The 19,509-nt window shown below is 34.0% G+C and overlaps 1 protein-coding gene across 1 annotated transcript in view; it reads right to left on the bottom strand.

Moving 5' to 3' along the window:
• Positions 1-1,153: 1,153 nt before the first annotated feature.
• Positions 1,154-19,509, bottom strand: part of LOC102692398 (limbin) — a 134,686-nt gene continuing 116,330 nt past the window's right edge. The window contains exons 18-22 of the mRNA XM_069190280.1: positions 18,582-18,778; positions 14,990-15,077; positions 11,203-11,363; positions 4,057-4,155; positions 1,154-1,963 (exon numbers count right to left, since the gene is read on the bottom strand). Coding sequence (XP_069046381.1) covers positions 1,714-1,963; positions 4,057-4,155; positions 11,203-11,363; positions 14,990-15,077; positions 18,582-18,778 — 795 coding nt within the window. The 3' untranslated portion in view covers positions 1,154-1,713. The remainder of the gene's footprint in view (positions 1,964-4,056; positions 4,156-11,202; positions 11,364-14,989; positions 15,078-18,581; positions 18,779-19,509) is intronic.

The raw sequence follows: 19,509 nt of genomic DNA, 5'->3' as shown, positions 1-19,509 counted from the left end.
GCTAGAGTATTAGCATAATTCTTGAACACTTCTTTATCTAGCTGGATGACAGTATTCAAACCATTGTTTTGTAAGCAATCACAGATAATATTAAAATGTTTTGAGCATAGCTATTTCAACAATATAATGGCAAATTGCAATGTAAACCATTTCAGTTGTTTTGATTAGTTTATAGCCACTCTGTGAAATGTCTTGTTTTCTGAGAATTTTCGTAAAACCAGGCACATGAAAAAATTAAGGTCCAGCTTCATTTATGGCATGTAATGATCTTTTCAGAAAAACAAATACTGGACAGTCATGTTACATTTTAAAATGGAAGCTAGGCAATTATTTAAAATGATTATATAACATAAATACATTCTATTTTCAAGATATATGAATAGTAGACTAAGAAAAAAAACATCAAATGAAGGAACCATTTGAAAAATATGCATGCTGAAACCAGTATGCGTGCTAATGTGAATTATGATGCACATTCTATATGGCTGCAAGTCTTCCTATCTTGAGTCTATTGTTTGCAACATCCCATGAATGGAGAAATAAATCTTTATTTCATTAGAAATACATCTGAAATTAAACAAATAAAAGTTAAATAAAAGATTGATTTGATTTAGTTACCCACAAAAAGAGAATAGCTTACCATATGCAAAGATGGAATTTTACCTACAATATTTTTATATTTATAATTTACACTGAACAGGAAACAACCTAATAGTTTTTAATTGGCCATTAAATATTTAGCTTCTTAGTTTTTTACCAATAGACACTTAAATTTAGGGATATCTAAACAGATTTATAGCTTAAATTAGAAAGCTTTCCCAGAAATCCATACAATTCCTACATTAAAGTCTGTGATTTCAAATTTATAATTTTACTTTCATCACTTTTTACTATTACTTATAAAATAATTGATTAAATTATCTTTTTTATGGATAGAACTCCTTTCTGAGGTACAGTTTTTGAAAAAAAAAATTATATATTTGAAACATCATTAGGTCATCTGGATACATCATTAGGTTATCTGGAGTTTGATTAACACATTTCTGTCATACTGTACATTAAATGTACTTGAATGTAAAATTAAATCAAATTCCACAACATAATGTTATATTAACTGAAAACACCAATGGGGATGGGCAGTGATTGAGAAATATAGGAGTCTATTACTTTATTATTTGTAACTAACATATGATCAAATGGACTACATAGAAAATACAGTGAGAAGAAAAGACAGTGGGAAGAAAATTTCCATAGGGGTTGATATTGTCTTAATTTAGACAGAGTAATAAAAACAGCTTTTGCCTCTCTACTCCTGAAAAACAATATTAAGAAATTTTTAATTATAATGTCTGAGAAACACACCACAATACTACCATTCATTCACTGAGACATTAGCTTTAATTGTTAAGCCCAGAGGGAATAGTATAACCTCCTGGATAGCTAGTGTAATACAGTCGATTGTAGTGCTGATCTAAAAACAGCTTTTCTGAGCTTTTGTAATCACTCAAGATCTTGTTTCATTGTGGTACAGCTGTGTTGTAATTGAAGACACATAAATTCACAGCATCACGTGATAATATTTACAGTAAAAATTATCAACAGAACCTTTGTATTACAAATAAGTATATATAATTCAAGAGACAGTTATCATATTATATACATAGCTCCAGATTTTCCAATTAAAAGGTCAGCATGGAAAAGATACATTTATTTTCAGTCTATATTAGCAACTGTGGCTTTTTTGAAGTTTAGGAAGCTCCTTTTTTTCTTCTTTTTACAAATTGTGTCTGAAAAGTCTTTCTGTTCTGACTCAAAACGAAAAACAAACACTTTCTCTCCTGTGTCATGTAGGTCCAGGATTTCTGCTGCTGGATCGGAACACTGATCTTCTATAATGTTCTGGACAACACTGTTTCGGACACTTCTTGAAGTTTCCACATCAACCTGTTTTTTCATCAAAACCCTGAAAATGAAACAGAATTCAAATGTACTGAGAAATCTGAGGAAATGTGTTTTTCAGATCCATATATCAAATAACAGAAAACGTACTCTCCAGAAAACTCTTATAAGTAATAATATAACTGATTTGTGATGTTTGACTTTGTTGTTATATTGGAATAGAACAATACTTATTTATAACTGAAGAGGCTTAGTTTTTTTTTTAAATTCACTACAATAGTACCTAATAGAATTACAGTACTTTTTGTTAAAGGCACTCGTAGAGCTGTCAGGAAGTATTCACAACAGGGATGTGCACACAAACTGAATGCATTTCACACGTGTTTGCATTTATATTGTGTTACAGTATATTGACTTTTTAATGGGTTTTGAACTAGGTATTGTATTCAACCTTTACTTGTTAGGTAAATGCTTATGAAGTATATTGGTTACATTTTTAAGAACACCCAGGGCAGAACTATTAATCAGCAACGCAGATTTGAAAAATGCAAAATGCCCATTGAAAACTATAATTACACATGCTATAAAATGAACAGTATAAAATCTGTAAGACATACTGTAAATAATAATTCTGATGATAATATGATAATTGCGGTGTATAAAATTCAAAAGCAAATCTATTAAAAGGACTTTTTTAACTGAAAAATTCATATTACACAACTGTACATACCTGGAATACACCATTACCATTACTCACTTTTTCAACAACTATATTTGTCTTATAGTATTAACATATATATATAATGTATATAACCACCTGAATAAAATGTTATAGTGGCTTCATGCAAGAACAAGAACAGAAGAAAAGAAAAATGAGAGGTGCTGAAAAATCTGGCAGTAATATTTGTTTTCAGGACAAATACAGCTGAGTTCGAACTGAGACGGGCCAACAGGAACATTTTATAAATAATCATGAGATACAACAAGCATTAATCTAAAACATTAGGTTGACATTTGAGAAAGATGGATTCCAAATAGCCAGCTGTTTCATACTGAGAAAAAAAATATGGAAAAATAATTTTAAAAGCTTTTTAAATAAAAACCACCACAATCAGTAATAGATTTTTGCAGTGATGCCAGCCTTTTAATTCTGTGAAGCATCTGCTTCAGTTACATGGGAAATAAGCACATTATAGAGCAGACAGAATAGCATTTGGGGTACAAAAATCTGATCTTTTACAACTATGCATGGATTTATATGGTTTACTGTTTTCCTTTTTTTTTTCTTAATGGGGTTTGTACAAATGACATTAAGTATTTTTAAGACAGTTTTAAAATTTGTGCTGTCCTGAGTTTGTTATAAGTATACTTCAAAGTTACAGATAAGGAGTCCATAAAATGTCATGGATCTGAAAGTTTAAATACTCATTTTGTTGGTGCACATGCTAAGATGTCTGTGAATTCATTATTAAAATATTTCTGACGGTAGCATAAAACGTTTTCTGTGTCCACTTGGAAATGTAGATATGCTGATCTCAACCATCAGGGAAACAGGCTTTTAACAGCTTTTGAATATTTATTAGCAGCTACCAGTTGCCTTGCTTGAAAACATTCATAGTTTATCAATGTTGAGAATCAAAACATTAAGGAAAAAGAACTCTACTTAGAACAAATTTATGCTTTTGTGGCATACCAATGAACTGAAAGAGAAATAGTTATGAATTCTGAACATTTTCTAAAACATACTGAGTGAGTCTAAAGATTAGAGATAAACAATTTATTATTAACATTGTTTGCTCACTCTATAGAAAATTAAAAGCAATCGTCTGCCTTGATGATGGAGATAGAGAAAGACACTGTCAAAATATATTCAGATATAATCAGTTGAAGTTTCTCTGATGTTTCAGACTGAAGAGTATCAGACAATGTCACATCCCTGTAAAATGTTATTTTACTTTCATCAGACACACTGTAAATTAGTTGTCTAGTTTTTAGTTGTGACTCAACATCTCTTTCATTGTAACCAGGAATTTGCTTTACTTTAAATGTCATTATTGGAGTCAAGTGTTGTTTCTAATATTCTGTCACCTTTAATGTAAATGTTAATTTGAAGTGCAAACATATTTCTTATTAACAGAAACAAAAACAGAGCCTTACCTTTCAAACCCTTTGTCCAGTGGACCACTGATCACATTTTTACTGATGATGTCTTCTCTTAGTTTAATAAGAAGGGATTTTCTTGATCCATCAGTCCACCTTTTAAAACAGTTCCCATTATGAAAAGAAACAATCAGAATTCGTATTTTTACTATACATTAGCATTTTTTAACCTATTTTGAACTATTTTTTATCTTATTTCCACCTCCTTAACTTTCTTAATGAACTCTCAGAGGTAACAATTTCTCTCACCTCATATACATTAATAAATATACTGTATATCCATTCATAGCTGGATTAAAACCACCTGGCATCCTAAAATGATAATATGTTTTTTTCAGCATGCTACTACTGTTATATAGAAAACAGTACAGTATTTTCAATGTGATATCTGTTTACACATTAACAATTTATTTGAAGGCCCAGTAAAACTTTTTTATATTTTTTAATTTGGCAGAACTAGCTAACTAGCAGAACTGCAGTCGTATACCAGCATCATACTACCATTAAGGGCTCAGTTAGTATCCTTGGCATTAAGCAGATGTATGTTTCTCATTAAACATTTTAAAAGTCATTTTAATCCTGAGGTTGAAGTCAATCTGACGTATAAATGATTCAGATGTTACAAATGTTTGTCTTAATATTATCGATTTTTGTTCTTTGAAAATAACATGGATTTGATAAAAAGCTGACTACAAGAACAAACTTGAATACATTATTTAATAATAGGTATTTGTTTGTGCATTATAATGTTTATATTAGTGAAGATACAAATAGCTTTTATTTTATTGCCACTTCACATTGCTGGTCTACAGAATAACAATGATAAAAGAACTAGTTAAGGAACCATATAAACTGTTTGCATTTCTAGTAAAATAGTTTTTATTTGATTAGACTGCTTTAAACTAAAATCCAAAATTATGATTTCACACAGCTTTTATTATAAACAAGTCCATTAACAACCTCAGAAATCCATTACACTAAAGTAGTTACACTTGGTACACTTAGTTAATGGTTGCGTTACCATTACTGTTGCTGTTGCTTTAGCAGAATATTATTGCATGTACTGTAATACTTCTGCAGAAATTCTTTTTTCACATTTGTGTTGGTCTTTAGTGCTTATCCACAGACTGTTCTAAAAAATATCAAGGCACATTTCCTGCCTCGCTTTGTCATAACCTTTTGCTTTTCCTCTCCCCTCTGGTGACATACCAGCTAGTTGATTACAGCTGGGTTGTGAAAAGGCTCTTTCAATTCTGCCCTGTAGATAGAACTCACAAGGAGGATCTCTTACAACTCAATGACAGTGACCAGGCTTTCTTAAACGTACTATTTTCACTGGCAGTAGTGCCTCACCTCAACCCAATGATGCAAACCAAAGACACAAAGAAAATGCGAACATCAAAAACGTTCTACGTACAAACCTGTTCTATGTACAGTATGTATATCTGGTCAATTTACAGACCTGAATGATGTGTGTAAATTGTACACTTTAAGATGCTGCATGTACACACGGTTTAATTCTTTGACATTCTTTACAAATCTTTATACAGTACAACTGAGTCCCGGGATAAAATAATCTTTTTTAAAAATCCTAATACCTCTAATACCTTTATGCACAAGACAGATGGATATGTGAATATATACTGAATAAGCGCACATTAGTTCATTAATACAGTAAACTCTGTCTTGTAAGTGTTTGTGAAGTTGAATAACAAATAATTTATACACATTTTTAAAACTGAATAAACCTGTATGATCAAACACAGGAAGAACATACAAACTCCACACAGATAGCACCCCAGGCCCAGAACTGAACCCAGGGCCTCAGTGCTGTGAGGCAGAACTACTTACCACTGTGCCATTGTGACACACTTGTATAAACATATACAGTAAAACTCAAGTATTTGCAAGGGTTAGGTACCCTGATGCTTCCACTATTGGCAAATTCGTGATAGCATTGATACCTTACGGGGATAACAGGGAATGGATCCATGGTTCATGAAACAAACATTTCCATAGTAATATTTTGTCATTATCGTTAATTTCAGAAATACTGTTAGAAATCATTGGTTGTATTATAATAAAAACAAGTACTGGAAAGTTTGGTTTTCCGGTTTTCATCTATAATTGAAGTTACTGCATGTGTAAACAAATAAAATACAGTAGGTTACTATTTCTCCTAGATTGGGAGAAAACCAGAACATCCAGAATAAACTAACACTTACAGGACATGGGGAGAACATACAGTACAAACTCCATACAGTTTGCACCCTAGGAATTGAACCCAGAGCCCCAAAGCTGGGGGATGGTAATGCTAACAACTAGGCTACAGTGCTGCACCTACTGTATACCAAACTTATATTAAAGAAATGATCTCAAACAAGGAGAGACAAAAGACACGGTATTATAGGCAACAATAGTTAAGGAAGCATCACACACGTGCCACCATGAATAAAGCAAACCACTAATATAAGTGTCTTAATGGCTTTTGTTAGCTTGTCAACAATTTTGCAAAACAATGTTATGCAAATGCAGGAACATAGGAAAATAGAAATTGTCGATGATAATTTAAACTGCGATATCAGTATATTGGTTTGACTGATATATCAGTAGAAAAACACCAATTTGTTCTACTAATCATCCACTTTCTCCTGTATAGTGCATACTTTCTGTAAATATCTATTTACTTTCTAACATAAATATATTCAAATTAAACAAAATATGAACATTCCATTCAATGCCCAAAACAGCTTTTCAGGGACGTGCCCATGGTAGTGACTCATTTATTTTCAGCAGAAACAGAGTTCTAGGCACCAAACCTTCTGCAGCAACAATCTGGTCTTAAATATGATTATTCATTTATCAGAGTTTGACAACTTCCATATCGTTTAATTAGGAGATTTGTAAACCATACCCCAAGAATAACATTGTTCTGTTTCTCTACTATACAGTATGCTTACAAAGTAGAAATAATATAAAGTGTTTATCCTAGACTTGTTTTTCAGTCGGGTTGAGAGTCTTTATAGAAAGAAGAGAATTATTCCAGTGAAGGATTCATCTTTAAGAAGATTAAGAAAAAAAATGCATTATGTAATGCATGCAAAAAATCGTATTGAAGATACTGTACACTGACGAGGGTTGAAAAATGTCTATAATCTATGGGTCATGTTACATATTTCTTGAGGATTTTCTGGGGCTGTTTTATGTGCTGTACTTTATGTGTACATTTTCAGGAGTTCACTTTTTGCTGAATGTTCTTGAAAAAGATGCATGTTTACAAGAAATTATACAGTCCTAGCTTTTATTTTTTTTTCCCCCAGTAGGTAAGATTTACTGTTTATTTAAAACGTGTTATGTTTTATTATTTATTCCTGGATGCAAATCTCTCTCCCTACAAAATTGTTTGGTCCTGTAGTTAATTCCTATGTGCACTGTATGCTACCATGGAAAACACTGAAAAAAACACACCATATAATACAGTTGCAGAAAAAGAGATTTTGCATTCTTAAATATTGCATTGCATTGCAATGCATTATGATATATCATTGATGCATTATCAACAATATACTGTACAGTACCTACATCTCTGTTTTATAACCAGTCCGACCTACATTCCAATTGTCCGGGGATGTGTGTATAAAGCTACAGTATGTACCAGTATAGCAAGTGTGCTTTGATGAGGTCTACACTGGTGAATTATCAATTTTAGAGAATCGCAAGTTTCCATCTTGGTGCTATGCTCTGGTTTTGTTACTCCAAACATATACAGAAAGAACTAACATAAAACGTGCAGAACTATGTGCTTGTGGAATGCCAGTGGCCGGAATTGAAAATATTCCATTTTGACTATAAGCTGTGTTGGTCTCACATTTTTTTAAAGGACGGACTTATTTAAATTGATCAAATCAGATAGAGTTGATTCAAGAATTAAAACTTCTACAGACTGCAAAAAGCAAAAGAGAATGTTCATTTCATTGAAAGCTATTAATTTTCCTGGATAAAGTTACTTTAATCTTAGGCCGGTATCCTTCATTTTCCAGGGTCTAGCAATTGCAATTGAATATAGCTACCAAGTAATAATCATATCAGAGTGGAAGCAAATTTAAAAGAGCACTGAGGCAAATTGCTTCTGAGATTTTGCGAGAACAAAGGAGGAAAGATACACAGCAGAACAGCACAGAATTTAAAAAAAACTGTATAGATCAAACAGCACACCAGATGTGGAGCAAAAATTGTTACTCTGGAGGAATACAAAGAATCAGATTGCCTGAGAAGACTTCTGAAAGGAAAACATTAAATGTTCATCAAAGAGAAAGCAGAGGAAGAGAAAGTGAGCACTATATGTTGCTGAATGGGACTTGGCCAGCAGATACATGCAATTTATAGCATTTAAATACAGGTACAGTATAAAAAGGAGCTAAAGAAAGGATACTAAAGATGATACAAAGAAGACAAACTTGGGTTAAAACTTTTCTTGTACATAAAAGGAAAGCAAGTGAAATGGAACTGTTAAGTTCAACTGAGATAAACAAGAAATCATCTTTACTTAGTGATGGGGTGGCTATAAAACACAGCTTACGCCTGCTCAGCAAGCTAACCTAATAGAATCGTTCTGATTCTAACCAAATAAATAATTAATATCATAAATTAAATGTGCACATAGGAACCTGCTTTATGTGTTATTTAGCATGACTTTCTTAAACTAAATCTTTAACATTCGTCAATAGAACAGGATAATACATTACAAAATGTGTCATAACTGGAATAAAAACTGAGTAACATTTCTTGTCTCTCAGTGTACGGACCCTAGAGAACCAAGAAATCTAAAACTCGCATACTGTATCTTGTTCAGTTTTTCAAAGCCTCTAAACGGTACAGGTAGACAGGTGGAGGTTTATGCAATGGCACAAACAGAACAACTTCTAAATGAAAACAGTTCTATACGAAACAGACCTTGAACACAAATGGAAGTATAGGGCAATATTGGTGGTCTTCACAGGGATCCCTGCCTGCACCATGCAAAGATGAACTTCCAATGCTAATCCATAAACTCAAGGCATGACAGAGGACACAATGTGCCAAAGAAGACTTCAGCTTTCTCCACCATTAGAAACCTTGCTATGGCCAAGCCATACAGACAAAATGGACTATATCTGAAGGAGATGGACATTACTAGGCCTGGGGAAAGGATCATTGGACAAATTGACGAGTAATTAAGTGCCTGTATCTAAATGGCAGGAGTATTAGGAAGAAAACGTGTGAGATAGAATCTTTGGCACTGAATTGTGATTATAACTTAGAATTACAGAATCGTAGCTAACATTGAGTGTTGGAGAAAAATACTTCATTAGTATTCTGGAGAGGCAGGAAAATTAAAAGGGTGGAAATGTACTGTAGCAGTATTAAACTAAATTCAAACATAGGAATTTAGAGGACTGAAGGGACAGGAAATCTATATGGCTCAGCCTTACATCAAGTCTTACATCAGGAACCACAAACATTTACCAAAAGCTAACTATTCTATTTGGAATCATCAAGGGCATTCACAAAATCAACAATTGGGACGTCTTCAGAACCGACAATGAAATACAAACCAGAAAGCGTAAATGGAAACTACAGGCAATTAGATATGACACCAAAAGCACTTTTTTACATAAAAAGCAAAAGATATCCAGCTGTCTTGTTGTAGGTAACACCCTGGCTAATTTCAAGAAATGGCTGGATGAGATGCTAACATAATTTGCACACCAGAAATCAACCAGGCTAGTTGGACCAAAATAGGACTGTAATATTTGTAATATTTCTATTAATAAGGGAATTGATCATCTGGTGTCCTGAAGGGCTCTGTTCTGAGTCTCATTCTTTTCAGTATTTATATGTTACCATTGGGTAAGATTATTTGTAGGTATGGTGTCTTTATGTCTATACTGATGACACCTACTGTAGATTTACGTCTGCATAAAACCTGACATTTATCACAGTGCTTTGTTGATGAAACAACACATTTTACACATGACCTGTGACAAGACCATACTGATTGGCACTCGTTATCAAAGTTCTGTGTCCAGCTTTAAAAACTCAGATTTGCAATATTGTGATCATATATTTTTTCATCACTGTGACAATTCTCCTATATGTTCACATCTCTCCTAGTCTGATTCAGAGAAAATAATGCATGTGTTTTTTTATTGTAATATGGACTTTGCAGATGTATGCAAACGTCCTTAAAAAGTTGCAATTTGTTCAGAACTCAGTTGCTTGGATCTTTATTACAACTAATATACAGTATATAAGCACATCTGTTCTTTTTTTTTAGCATACTTGCGCTAGCCTTCTGTGGGTGGATTTCACAAAAAATGGCTTGAACGGTTTGACTCCTCACTACATCAGTAAATTGTTACGCCCTGTACACCCCCACATGATTTGTGCTCTTGGCATTCTGGCTTATCAGTCCCTAAAACACAGCTCTGAACATAAGTAGGCATGTACAGATATCCTTAGCATAATCTCAACAGCCCATCTGAGATCCTGCAAGTCATTCAGCGTTTTCAAATCCTGTTTTTTTACACAAGCTTTAACTTCAGTTCGGGAGCCGTGGTAGCTCAGACAATAAGGGCGTCTAGCTTCCAGTGTCAGATGCATTGAGAAAAATGGTGGCCCTTGCCCCTCATTCCCCATGGGGCCTTCATGGCCTGATAAGGGGACCTAACCTGCATAATTACCTTAACTTCAGTTCAATTTACTGTATTAAGTTTTCATTAATGCTGCACAGTACCTTCAGAAAACAAAACTGTACAGAATAAGGATCATTATCATTCTCATTCTTTTTATCATTATTTTGAGACCCAGATATGATCACATCTCACACCCTCTTACTAGAAATTAGAATGAACTTTTCCATCTAAGACACAATGTTGTGTGAACGTTTCCTGTAAACAATATGTTTTATTTAGTAACAAGTCATGCTGTTAACTTTAGGTAAAGATGGAAAATAACTGTTTTTTCAATGAAATTATTTTAAAATAATTTTGAAATAAATTGAATTAATTTGTCTTAAAATAGCCATTCTAAACCAGTTAAACATTTTGTCTTAAAATCTAACTAAAGGTTATTAAATTCTAAGAGTGTCCATGTTCAACTTACCCTTTCTCTCTCTCATTTGAAGGTGGCTTGGGCAACAGCACATCAATGATGGAAATAAGTTCAGATTCTGAAGATGTTGGGAGGAATAAATGCAAGACTTCAAGCAAGACACAGGCTGAAATCTGACTTTGCTTCACCAAACTGGCCGCAAACTCAAGATCCTAAGAAACATGTACAGTATAGAAGAATGTCACAAAACATCCATAGGATATGAAGCATCTGATTTCAAAGGGTATCTTTACATTCTTATCTAGCAGCTACTGTATTCACAAAGACTGCTGACAGTACAGCACCAGGAAACAATTTCTAATTAGCAATCCACTCATTCCCTGTCACCTGCTAAATGTCTTACAAAACAACAAAGGGTAGAAAAGGGATGGGAACTTCAAAAAATATTTTCATAGGCTTAAAAGATAATAGGCATGGCTAGTTTATCAGTCAAGCACATGGAACCAAAGTAATACATAGTTTTGATAATTAGTTTTTATTGTTCCTCAAGGAACTACTCATTAATGTTAATCCCCTCCACAGTTGTTTTTCGTGACTGAATAATACATTTTTTAAAGTGTAATCAGTTTCCAGAAGGCAGTCAGTTGCATGAGTAATTACAGAATATTTATCTATTTTAATATACTGAATAGCTGAATATGAAATTGACTTTTGTGTTTTGTTCAACTTATTATCAACTATTTTGCATAAAAAAGCACCAATAGTGACACAAACTGAATGATACAAGTAAGAAAGCTGTGAGAATGTGCCTTTAGAACTAAAACTAGAAGGTGCTTTTCTTTATATAGAGCTGCGGGACTCCGAAATAACCCGCCCATCCTTGCTGCTGAAGCTGATACCTGGCTTCTTTAAATTCACAACAGGATTTCTAATTTTCTCTGTGTGGATTGAACATTTCCAGTGTGCCGCAAATCCAAGAACTCATGAAATATATTTAAAAAATAGACCAGTTGCTTATGCATCAAATGAAATTACAAACTTACATCTCTATATGTAATGAATAGCATAGGAATCCGCTGGCCTATTACCAGACCTTCTGGGCATTTTGCTCCGTGTCACAGTACTATTAGCATCTCATTTCTTTACTGTTGTGACTCTCAGAGAATCCTCTATCAATGTTATTGAAATTACTATTAAAAAGTTGATCTATCCCTTTACTGCCTTATGTATATTCCAATAAAGGTATGTGCATGAAAATGTATTATTATACAGAGGCATTTGTGTCTCCATATTGAACAATAATAATGATTATATCACAATTTTACACACAGATTGCCAATAGATTGTAATGTTCCTGCAGTGCAGGATATGTTTCCTACTCATACTATATCACTTCATTTTTAATTCATGGTTGTGCTTCGGTCTTCTGACTTTCTATCAAAAAATGTCACAAGAGAAAACACTGAACCTGGAATTTGTCCTTCAATGTACAGTATAGCCTACTCCTAAATAATAGTAGAAATAAGGAAAACAATTTTGCTGTGGAGTTTTAAAAGTCAGTAACATAATGCTTTGGTCTGAAAAGCATTTACATGACATTTCATACTTACGAAAAGCACTGAATTATGAGAGGTGGTGGTGGTTTCTGTCAGTATGTCAGAACTGACATGAACAGTATGACAATGAAAGACAGTGACAGAGAAAATGTACAGAGAAAAAGACAAAGGCAACTAGCAGATGAAGAAAAACTAAGCACAGTACTAAAACTTTAACAGTACTATCACACAAAAATAAACTAAAGGCACTGAATTTAACACATTACATCCGTTTTACAAATAAATCTACTCTAATTTTCTGCGTGCTAAATTAACTTTTTTTTTATGAAACATCTGCTTAATGTGGTTGAAAAATATACTAGGAATATTAGATGTTCACAATGTTAAGTCACTGGGGAAGCATTTGAAGGATGAGTCATTCCCACCAGAAGGTTACTGAACTGAATCCTGATCATGCTGAGGTCAAAATCATGACAGGGGACACAAGAGAAGCTATGCATTGACCTTTAATTAGATTGTATGAATACGTTCATATTCACTGTATTAATTTTCAGTGCACAATGTGTAAAAAACCTGATTACATTATAAAAGTCCCAAACTGTTACCTGGAACTGCATTTCACTGCATAAATGCCATATGCATTACAGTATATCTTATTACCGACATTTGGCTGGGTGTTCCCTGTCCTAAGATACTGTTGTGACTAGGAGCACAGTTGATTGTCATTAAGCCTACCAATGTCAGTAGTTCTCAGCAATGTCTCAATGTTTTATAGTTATACAATGGGTAGATTTTGCTGTATTTACACTGGTCCTTTTACTAAGTTACAGATGATCAAATAAAGAGCCCTTATCATTAACTCAGGTGAAACACACTCACTGTCACTGTCAATAAATCAGCCCTATCATCATCAGAAGCTGTGCCATGAGACTTAAAATCAGATTCTGTCCAGGTAATCTAAACCCTGAAAGTGTACCAGAATCCAGAGTTTTCTAATATAAGAGTGCTTTCTATCTTATTTATTTTTTAAACTCATTCCCTTGATTGTGGAATCTGCAGACTTAGCGATACCTTAGATTAGAATATGTACATTGTTTTCACTCATTTGTGAGCATTTGTTTAAAGAAAGAGATTTCGTGCTGTTTAGCATCCATTTTGTTTATTGCAACACAGGCTCACTCTCCTTTGCCTGTTGAAGTGTTTTTGTACTCAGATTATCAGAACAGAATTTGGGGATTTTCTATGGCTATAGAAGGCAGGGCTCTGGAAATCAGCATTAACCACAATCCGCTCATAGTGCAACTGTTGTGTGTGGCATTTGTTTGTTAATTAATATTTCTTTGGGCCTGATTATTATTCTACTATCATGCTGCTCTGGAGAATTAAGTATGGAAGCCCGTTTCCACCAGGGAGTAAAAAAAACACTCTATGGTATCTCGCAATTGCGACTGTATCTCAGAATTGCGACTTTATATCTCGCAATTTTGAGTTAAAAACTCAGAATTCCGACTTTATATCTCAGAATTCCAACTCTATATCTGGCAATTGCGACTTTTTATCTCACATTTTCGACTTCGAAATGGCCCACATTTCACTGTCTGTCATTTTGTTATTGTAACGGATTCAGGTTCTAGGGCTTGTGCCCTCCCCACTCCCACCCTAGTTTGTGCCTCACAGTATTGGTTCGAACCCAGGTCTTGCCAGCTGACCTAAACAAAGTAAAAAAAGTTTTTAAGTCGTAGTTCTGAGTTTTTAAGTCGCAATTCTGAGATATGAAGTCACAAGTACAAGATATAAAGTCGTAACTGAGAGATATAAAGTTGGAATTCTGAGATTTAAAGTTGGAATTCTGAGATACAAAGTCACAATTGCGAGATACCATAGCGCGTTTTTTTTTTAACTCCCTGGCGGAAACGGGCTTCCACAATTAAGGACTCACATGCCGTGCAATGTGTATTACCTGAATTTAGGGGTTGGAATTATTCATCTTTTTTTTATTTGCTTGCATAGGAAGTCAGGACCTGATTTTGATTTTATTTAATCAATAACCTCCTTATTTTGTAATTTTAACACCTCCTTTTTGTAACAATACTTTTGAACATTCATCTGTACAAAGACTGCTTTATAATTATATTGGGAAAGCCACCATCATTCTGCTCTATACCATCCAAAATGTAATTAAAAATGAATTAAAACGATGTGTAAGCAAAAAAGAAATGTGATGGAAAAGTGCTAACATTTTAAAATTTGCAGGTTATTATAAATACTTTGATAGCAGTTACCTGATCAAAATGTATATGGAGTGTCTTAAACTCCAGTTGCTCTTTCAAATCTTCTTTTATCTGATATCTTGTGTGCTCTTCTTTCAGTCTAAAAAATATAAAAGAACTGTAAGACAAAGGTCCAAACAACAGGTAAGCTCTGTTATTATTTCCTCTTATCAAAGTTCTTTTGATGTGCAGTAAGAAACAGACAAAAAGTATTGACGGCCTTTGAAAAAACAGACACAATAAAACTTCTTTAGACACTGTAGAGTTGCGCATTATTTCTATACATGGAATTCTGATGCCAGTCTGTTGTGATAACATTGTTTCTTCGATGTTCTATACAGTATTAAAACCCCAGAGCCTCCACTTCAACAAAGACTCATAATAGGGAACAATTCAGAACTGACAGATCTAGAGATTGGGCAAGCATTATTGGCAAAAGTAGATAACATTCAGCATGTCTGAAACACCAGAATGATTGTGTACACATTTTACAATAAAAAGAGAGCAATGATAATTCAAGAATACATAGGATGATTTTCTAGAATGTACTCAAAACTTGTCGGCAAAAACATTAAAACACCATTACTTGACCATTTTAACTCGCATCTCTAATGAACTAAGGTACAGCCTGGAGTAATTAATTTCGATTACTGCATTGTCAAACCTTGTCAATTTTGTGGTCCTCTGAATATTTGATTATATATGCCAGCAGCTATATCACTCTGCAACTCACAACTGGCAACCCACTGAAGCTCAGCAGGTGTGAGCCTGGTCAGTACCTGGATGGGAGACCTCCTGGGGAAAACTAAGGTTGCTGCTGGAAGAGATGTTAGTGAGGACAGCATGAGGCGCTCACCCTGTGGTCCATGTGAGTCCTAATGCCCCAGTATAGTGATGGGGACACTATACTGTAACCAGGCGCCATCCTTTGGATAAGACGTAAAACAGAGGTCCCAGGGTGTTTCTCGAAAAGAGTAGGGGTGTAACCCTGGTGTCCTGGCCAAATTTCCCATTGCCCCTTTCCAATCATGGCCTCCTAATAATCCCCATCTATGAATCGGCTTCATTACACTGCTCTCCTCTCCACTTACAGCTGATGTGTGGTGAGCGTTCTAGTGCACTATGGCTGCCATTGCATCATCCAGGAGGATACTGCACATTGGTGGTGGTGGAGGGGAGTCCCCATTACCTGTAAAGCGCTTTGAGTGGAGTGTCCAGAAAAGCTCTATATAAGCGTAAGCAATTGTTATTATATTTAAACATATTTAGTTCTGAATATTTAGTTTGAGCAAATATGGATAATAAAAGAAACTCAACAGCCTTTTACAGTGACTTAGAGCTCAGCTCGACTTTGTAGCAGAAGGTTCCCCTAGCCTGGTCATGGAGGGCAACTGTTTCAGTTGGTTTCATCTCCAGCCATTTATAGCCAAAAGCCAACAAATGATTAAAATTTTCTAGCAGGGCTTTTGTTTTTTAATTTTAATTTGAACTTGTGATTGTTATCAACCCTGTACAAGTTTCTGGGTTTCCAGTCACCTCATTCAGGTATGCTGCCAGACAATTGGACCTCTGAAAAGGGGAAAAAAATAATTGTGGGAATATTTATTCCTTATAATAACCTATTCATATCTGTTTAGCCAGAAAGATATTTTAAGTATGCCGTGGAGAGACTTTATTAAGTTTACTGTTTGGAAAAAATATGGTTTACATAGTTGTTTTTTTTAAATACGGGGTGCAAAAACAAGTAAATTCAAAGCCTAAATAAGAAAACCAATTAATTGAAGACATTAATTATCACTAATGATTTAAAGCTCAGTTGGAATGAAAATAAGCAAACAATGTGGTCCCTGAGGAGTTGGTCTGGGAACCACTACTAGAAGGAAACGTTCTATACTGTATCTCTTGATCTACTCGAATCTTTCTCATGCCTGATCAGAAAACTGTAAAATATAATCCACCTTTAATAATAAACAGTTGTTCTCAAGTCTGGTCCAGAACTCTATGTCCTCAGGGTTTTGCTCACTGTTCTTAAACACAGGCTAATTGATTTCAATTTTCTACTAGAGGCCTGTTTTTAACTATCAGCTCCCAAAGGGTTGAATGAAATTTATATCAACCCTGTACTAATTATAGAGTTTGAGGACTGTCCTCATTCAGGTGTGTTAACGTGACCAATTGGACTTAAAGGAAAACTGCTGTCACAATTTCTCAAACTCCTTAATAAATCTTGGTAACAAAGTAAATTCATTGATGTTATTTTACGAATTTCAAATTTAATTTAAAATCGTGAACTTGGAGAAAGCACTGAAAGGTGTTCAAAAATATATTTTTAAAAAATATTTTCCTAAAATGATCCATTTGTTTTTCACTTAAATATTCCTGGTTACAAGATCTTAAGCATGTTTAGGCACTACTGTACATACAGTACCTGTACACTTCTGAAATAACGTTGTGCTTTTTTGGAAAGATTTTTTTGGAAATCAAGAATTTACTTCAGAAAAAAAAAATCTAAACACCCAAGCAGATCAATTACATGCATCAATGAGCACTGTTGATTAAAGACCCAACTGGTACAAAATTCAGCAGACACAGGAGTGTAAAACACAGATATAAAACAATGATCCTCAATAATGAGACACCACACACACACAGTAAACATATTACAGAATCTTCCACATTATTAAACTATCAGCATATAAAATGCTAAAAGGAATAAACTGAGTGTTATTTTGCTTACCTTCCATGTCTGGAAGGTTACCTTTAATCAGTAATTCATACAATACAAAAGACCATGTACAGTATAATGTCACATAGTAATTCATGTGAGTAACATCAAACTTAACCTGCTGAAATTTTGCTTTTTGTAGTAAAGACAAATCATTCCTTTATAATATTTATAATATTGTTTGATTACATTCGTTTATACTTCAGCAGAATATTTAACACTTCTTGGACATAGAATATGAATCTCTCACATCCATCTGGCAATACTGTAAAAAATACTGTATTTTTAGGGTTATAATAAAAAAAGAGGATAACACTTTAGTTTGCACTAAATGAGGATCATATTTGCTAACTTCCTGAAACAGAACTCCAACAATGAAAATTTCCTGCTTTGACATCAAAATGACACTGATGCGTGACACATGCACATATCTATAAATCACAAAAAAACTGATACTGTATGTGAAAAAGTATAGAAAAATTGATGTGCTTGGTTAAAAGTGTTGTAATTCATTGCTTGACCGTAAAGATCACACCTATTAAAATATTTTATAAACAATACTATTGATTTTTGTCCATATGTTGTTCTGTAATAGACCTCCTGAAATTTGTGTTGCTTGAAAAAACAAGGCTGATTTAGGAGCAGTTAAGGGAGAACAAGAATTGACCCTACCCTTTGACACACCAATATTTACATTTGAAAGAATATGTTTATATAATAGTACATGCTTCGCAGTACATGAAACAATATTGCATAGGCATCTTTGGATTTGCAGACAAAAGCTGCAGTCAACGTCTCTTTGAACTCAGCACAACTAACTCCTTATTACTACTGTAACTCTGATGACGTACAGTACAGTGACACATGTTTACTGCTCACCTGTTTCTTTGCAAATGCATCACGTGGTGAGACTTATTGAGAGCCTGCTGCAATCTGACAGTCATGCGGCAGTCCTCCTCTTCTTTGGAGATCTCAGCTGAAGGTGCATCAGGTCCTGAGGTTAAGGTGGGTGCCACTGTTAAGGCCTTCCAGTCAGCCAGACACTTTTGGAGCAGGTTTTCTGTAACTTCCAATCCCTTTGAAAACAGAGACAACAAACCTGCAGTTCAGAATTCAGAAAAAGAGGCACACTTGAAACAATACTTTTGAGCTGTATTAAACAGGCTGACATGGTTTCTCATCTCACCAAGCTTAATTAGGTTTCTTCCTTAGCAATTGTGCAGACAGCAGTGATATTAAATCACAAATTAAAACAATAAAAATAAACTAATTCCCAAAAGTCCAATAAATCTGTGTGCATTCTCTCTGTATGACTATATGATACATATTTGTATATTTGGCATAACAAAACACAGAAGGGCAACAGCAGAAGATATCAATGAAAAATTACGAAAAACATAAAAATAACTAATTTAATTTTCATAAGTTTTAATTAAGCTTTGTACATCTAGTAAGCAGCATTATTTAAAACTTTGGTATATCTAATTTTGTTATATGAAACAGTCTTAGATGGCATGTTCCTTCATTTTCTGTTTCAGGTTTGTACTGATCTGTTTATCCTGTTTGCTTTAAAAACAAAGAATCCAATTGTGTCCATGGAAACAAAATAAAAGTTAAACCAAACAGATACAGAAAACCTTCCTAGCGCACTTTTAACATACTAGAAATATATAGCTGTAGACACAAATAGAGACACCTTGCATTTGTGTAACAAACATTGTCAACCTTTAGTTACTGGTTAATGATGCCAGTTATTCTGATTCAAACATCCTGTTAAAATCACAAGTTGAAATGTTATAGTGAAAGA

The sequence above is a fragment of the Lepisosteus oculatus genome, chromosome 1 (genome assembly GCF_040954835.1).
Source record: "Lepisosteus oculatus isolate fLepOcu1 chromosome 1, fLepOcu1.hap2, whole genome shotgun sequence".
Classification (NCBI taxonomy): Eukaryota; Metazoa; Chordata; class Actinopteri; order Semionotiformes; family Lepisosteidae; genus Lepisosteus; species Lepisosteus oculatus.
This window is presented reverse-complemented; position numbering and strand designations above follow the sequence as displayed.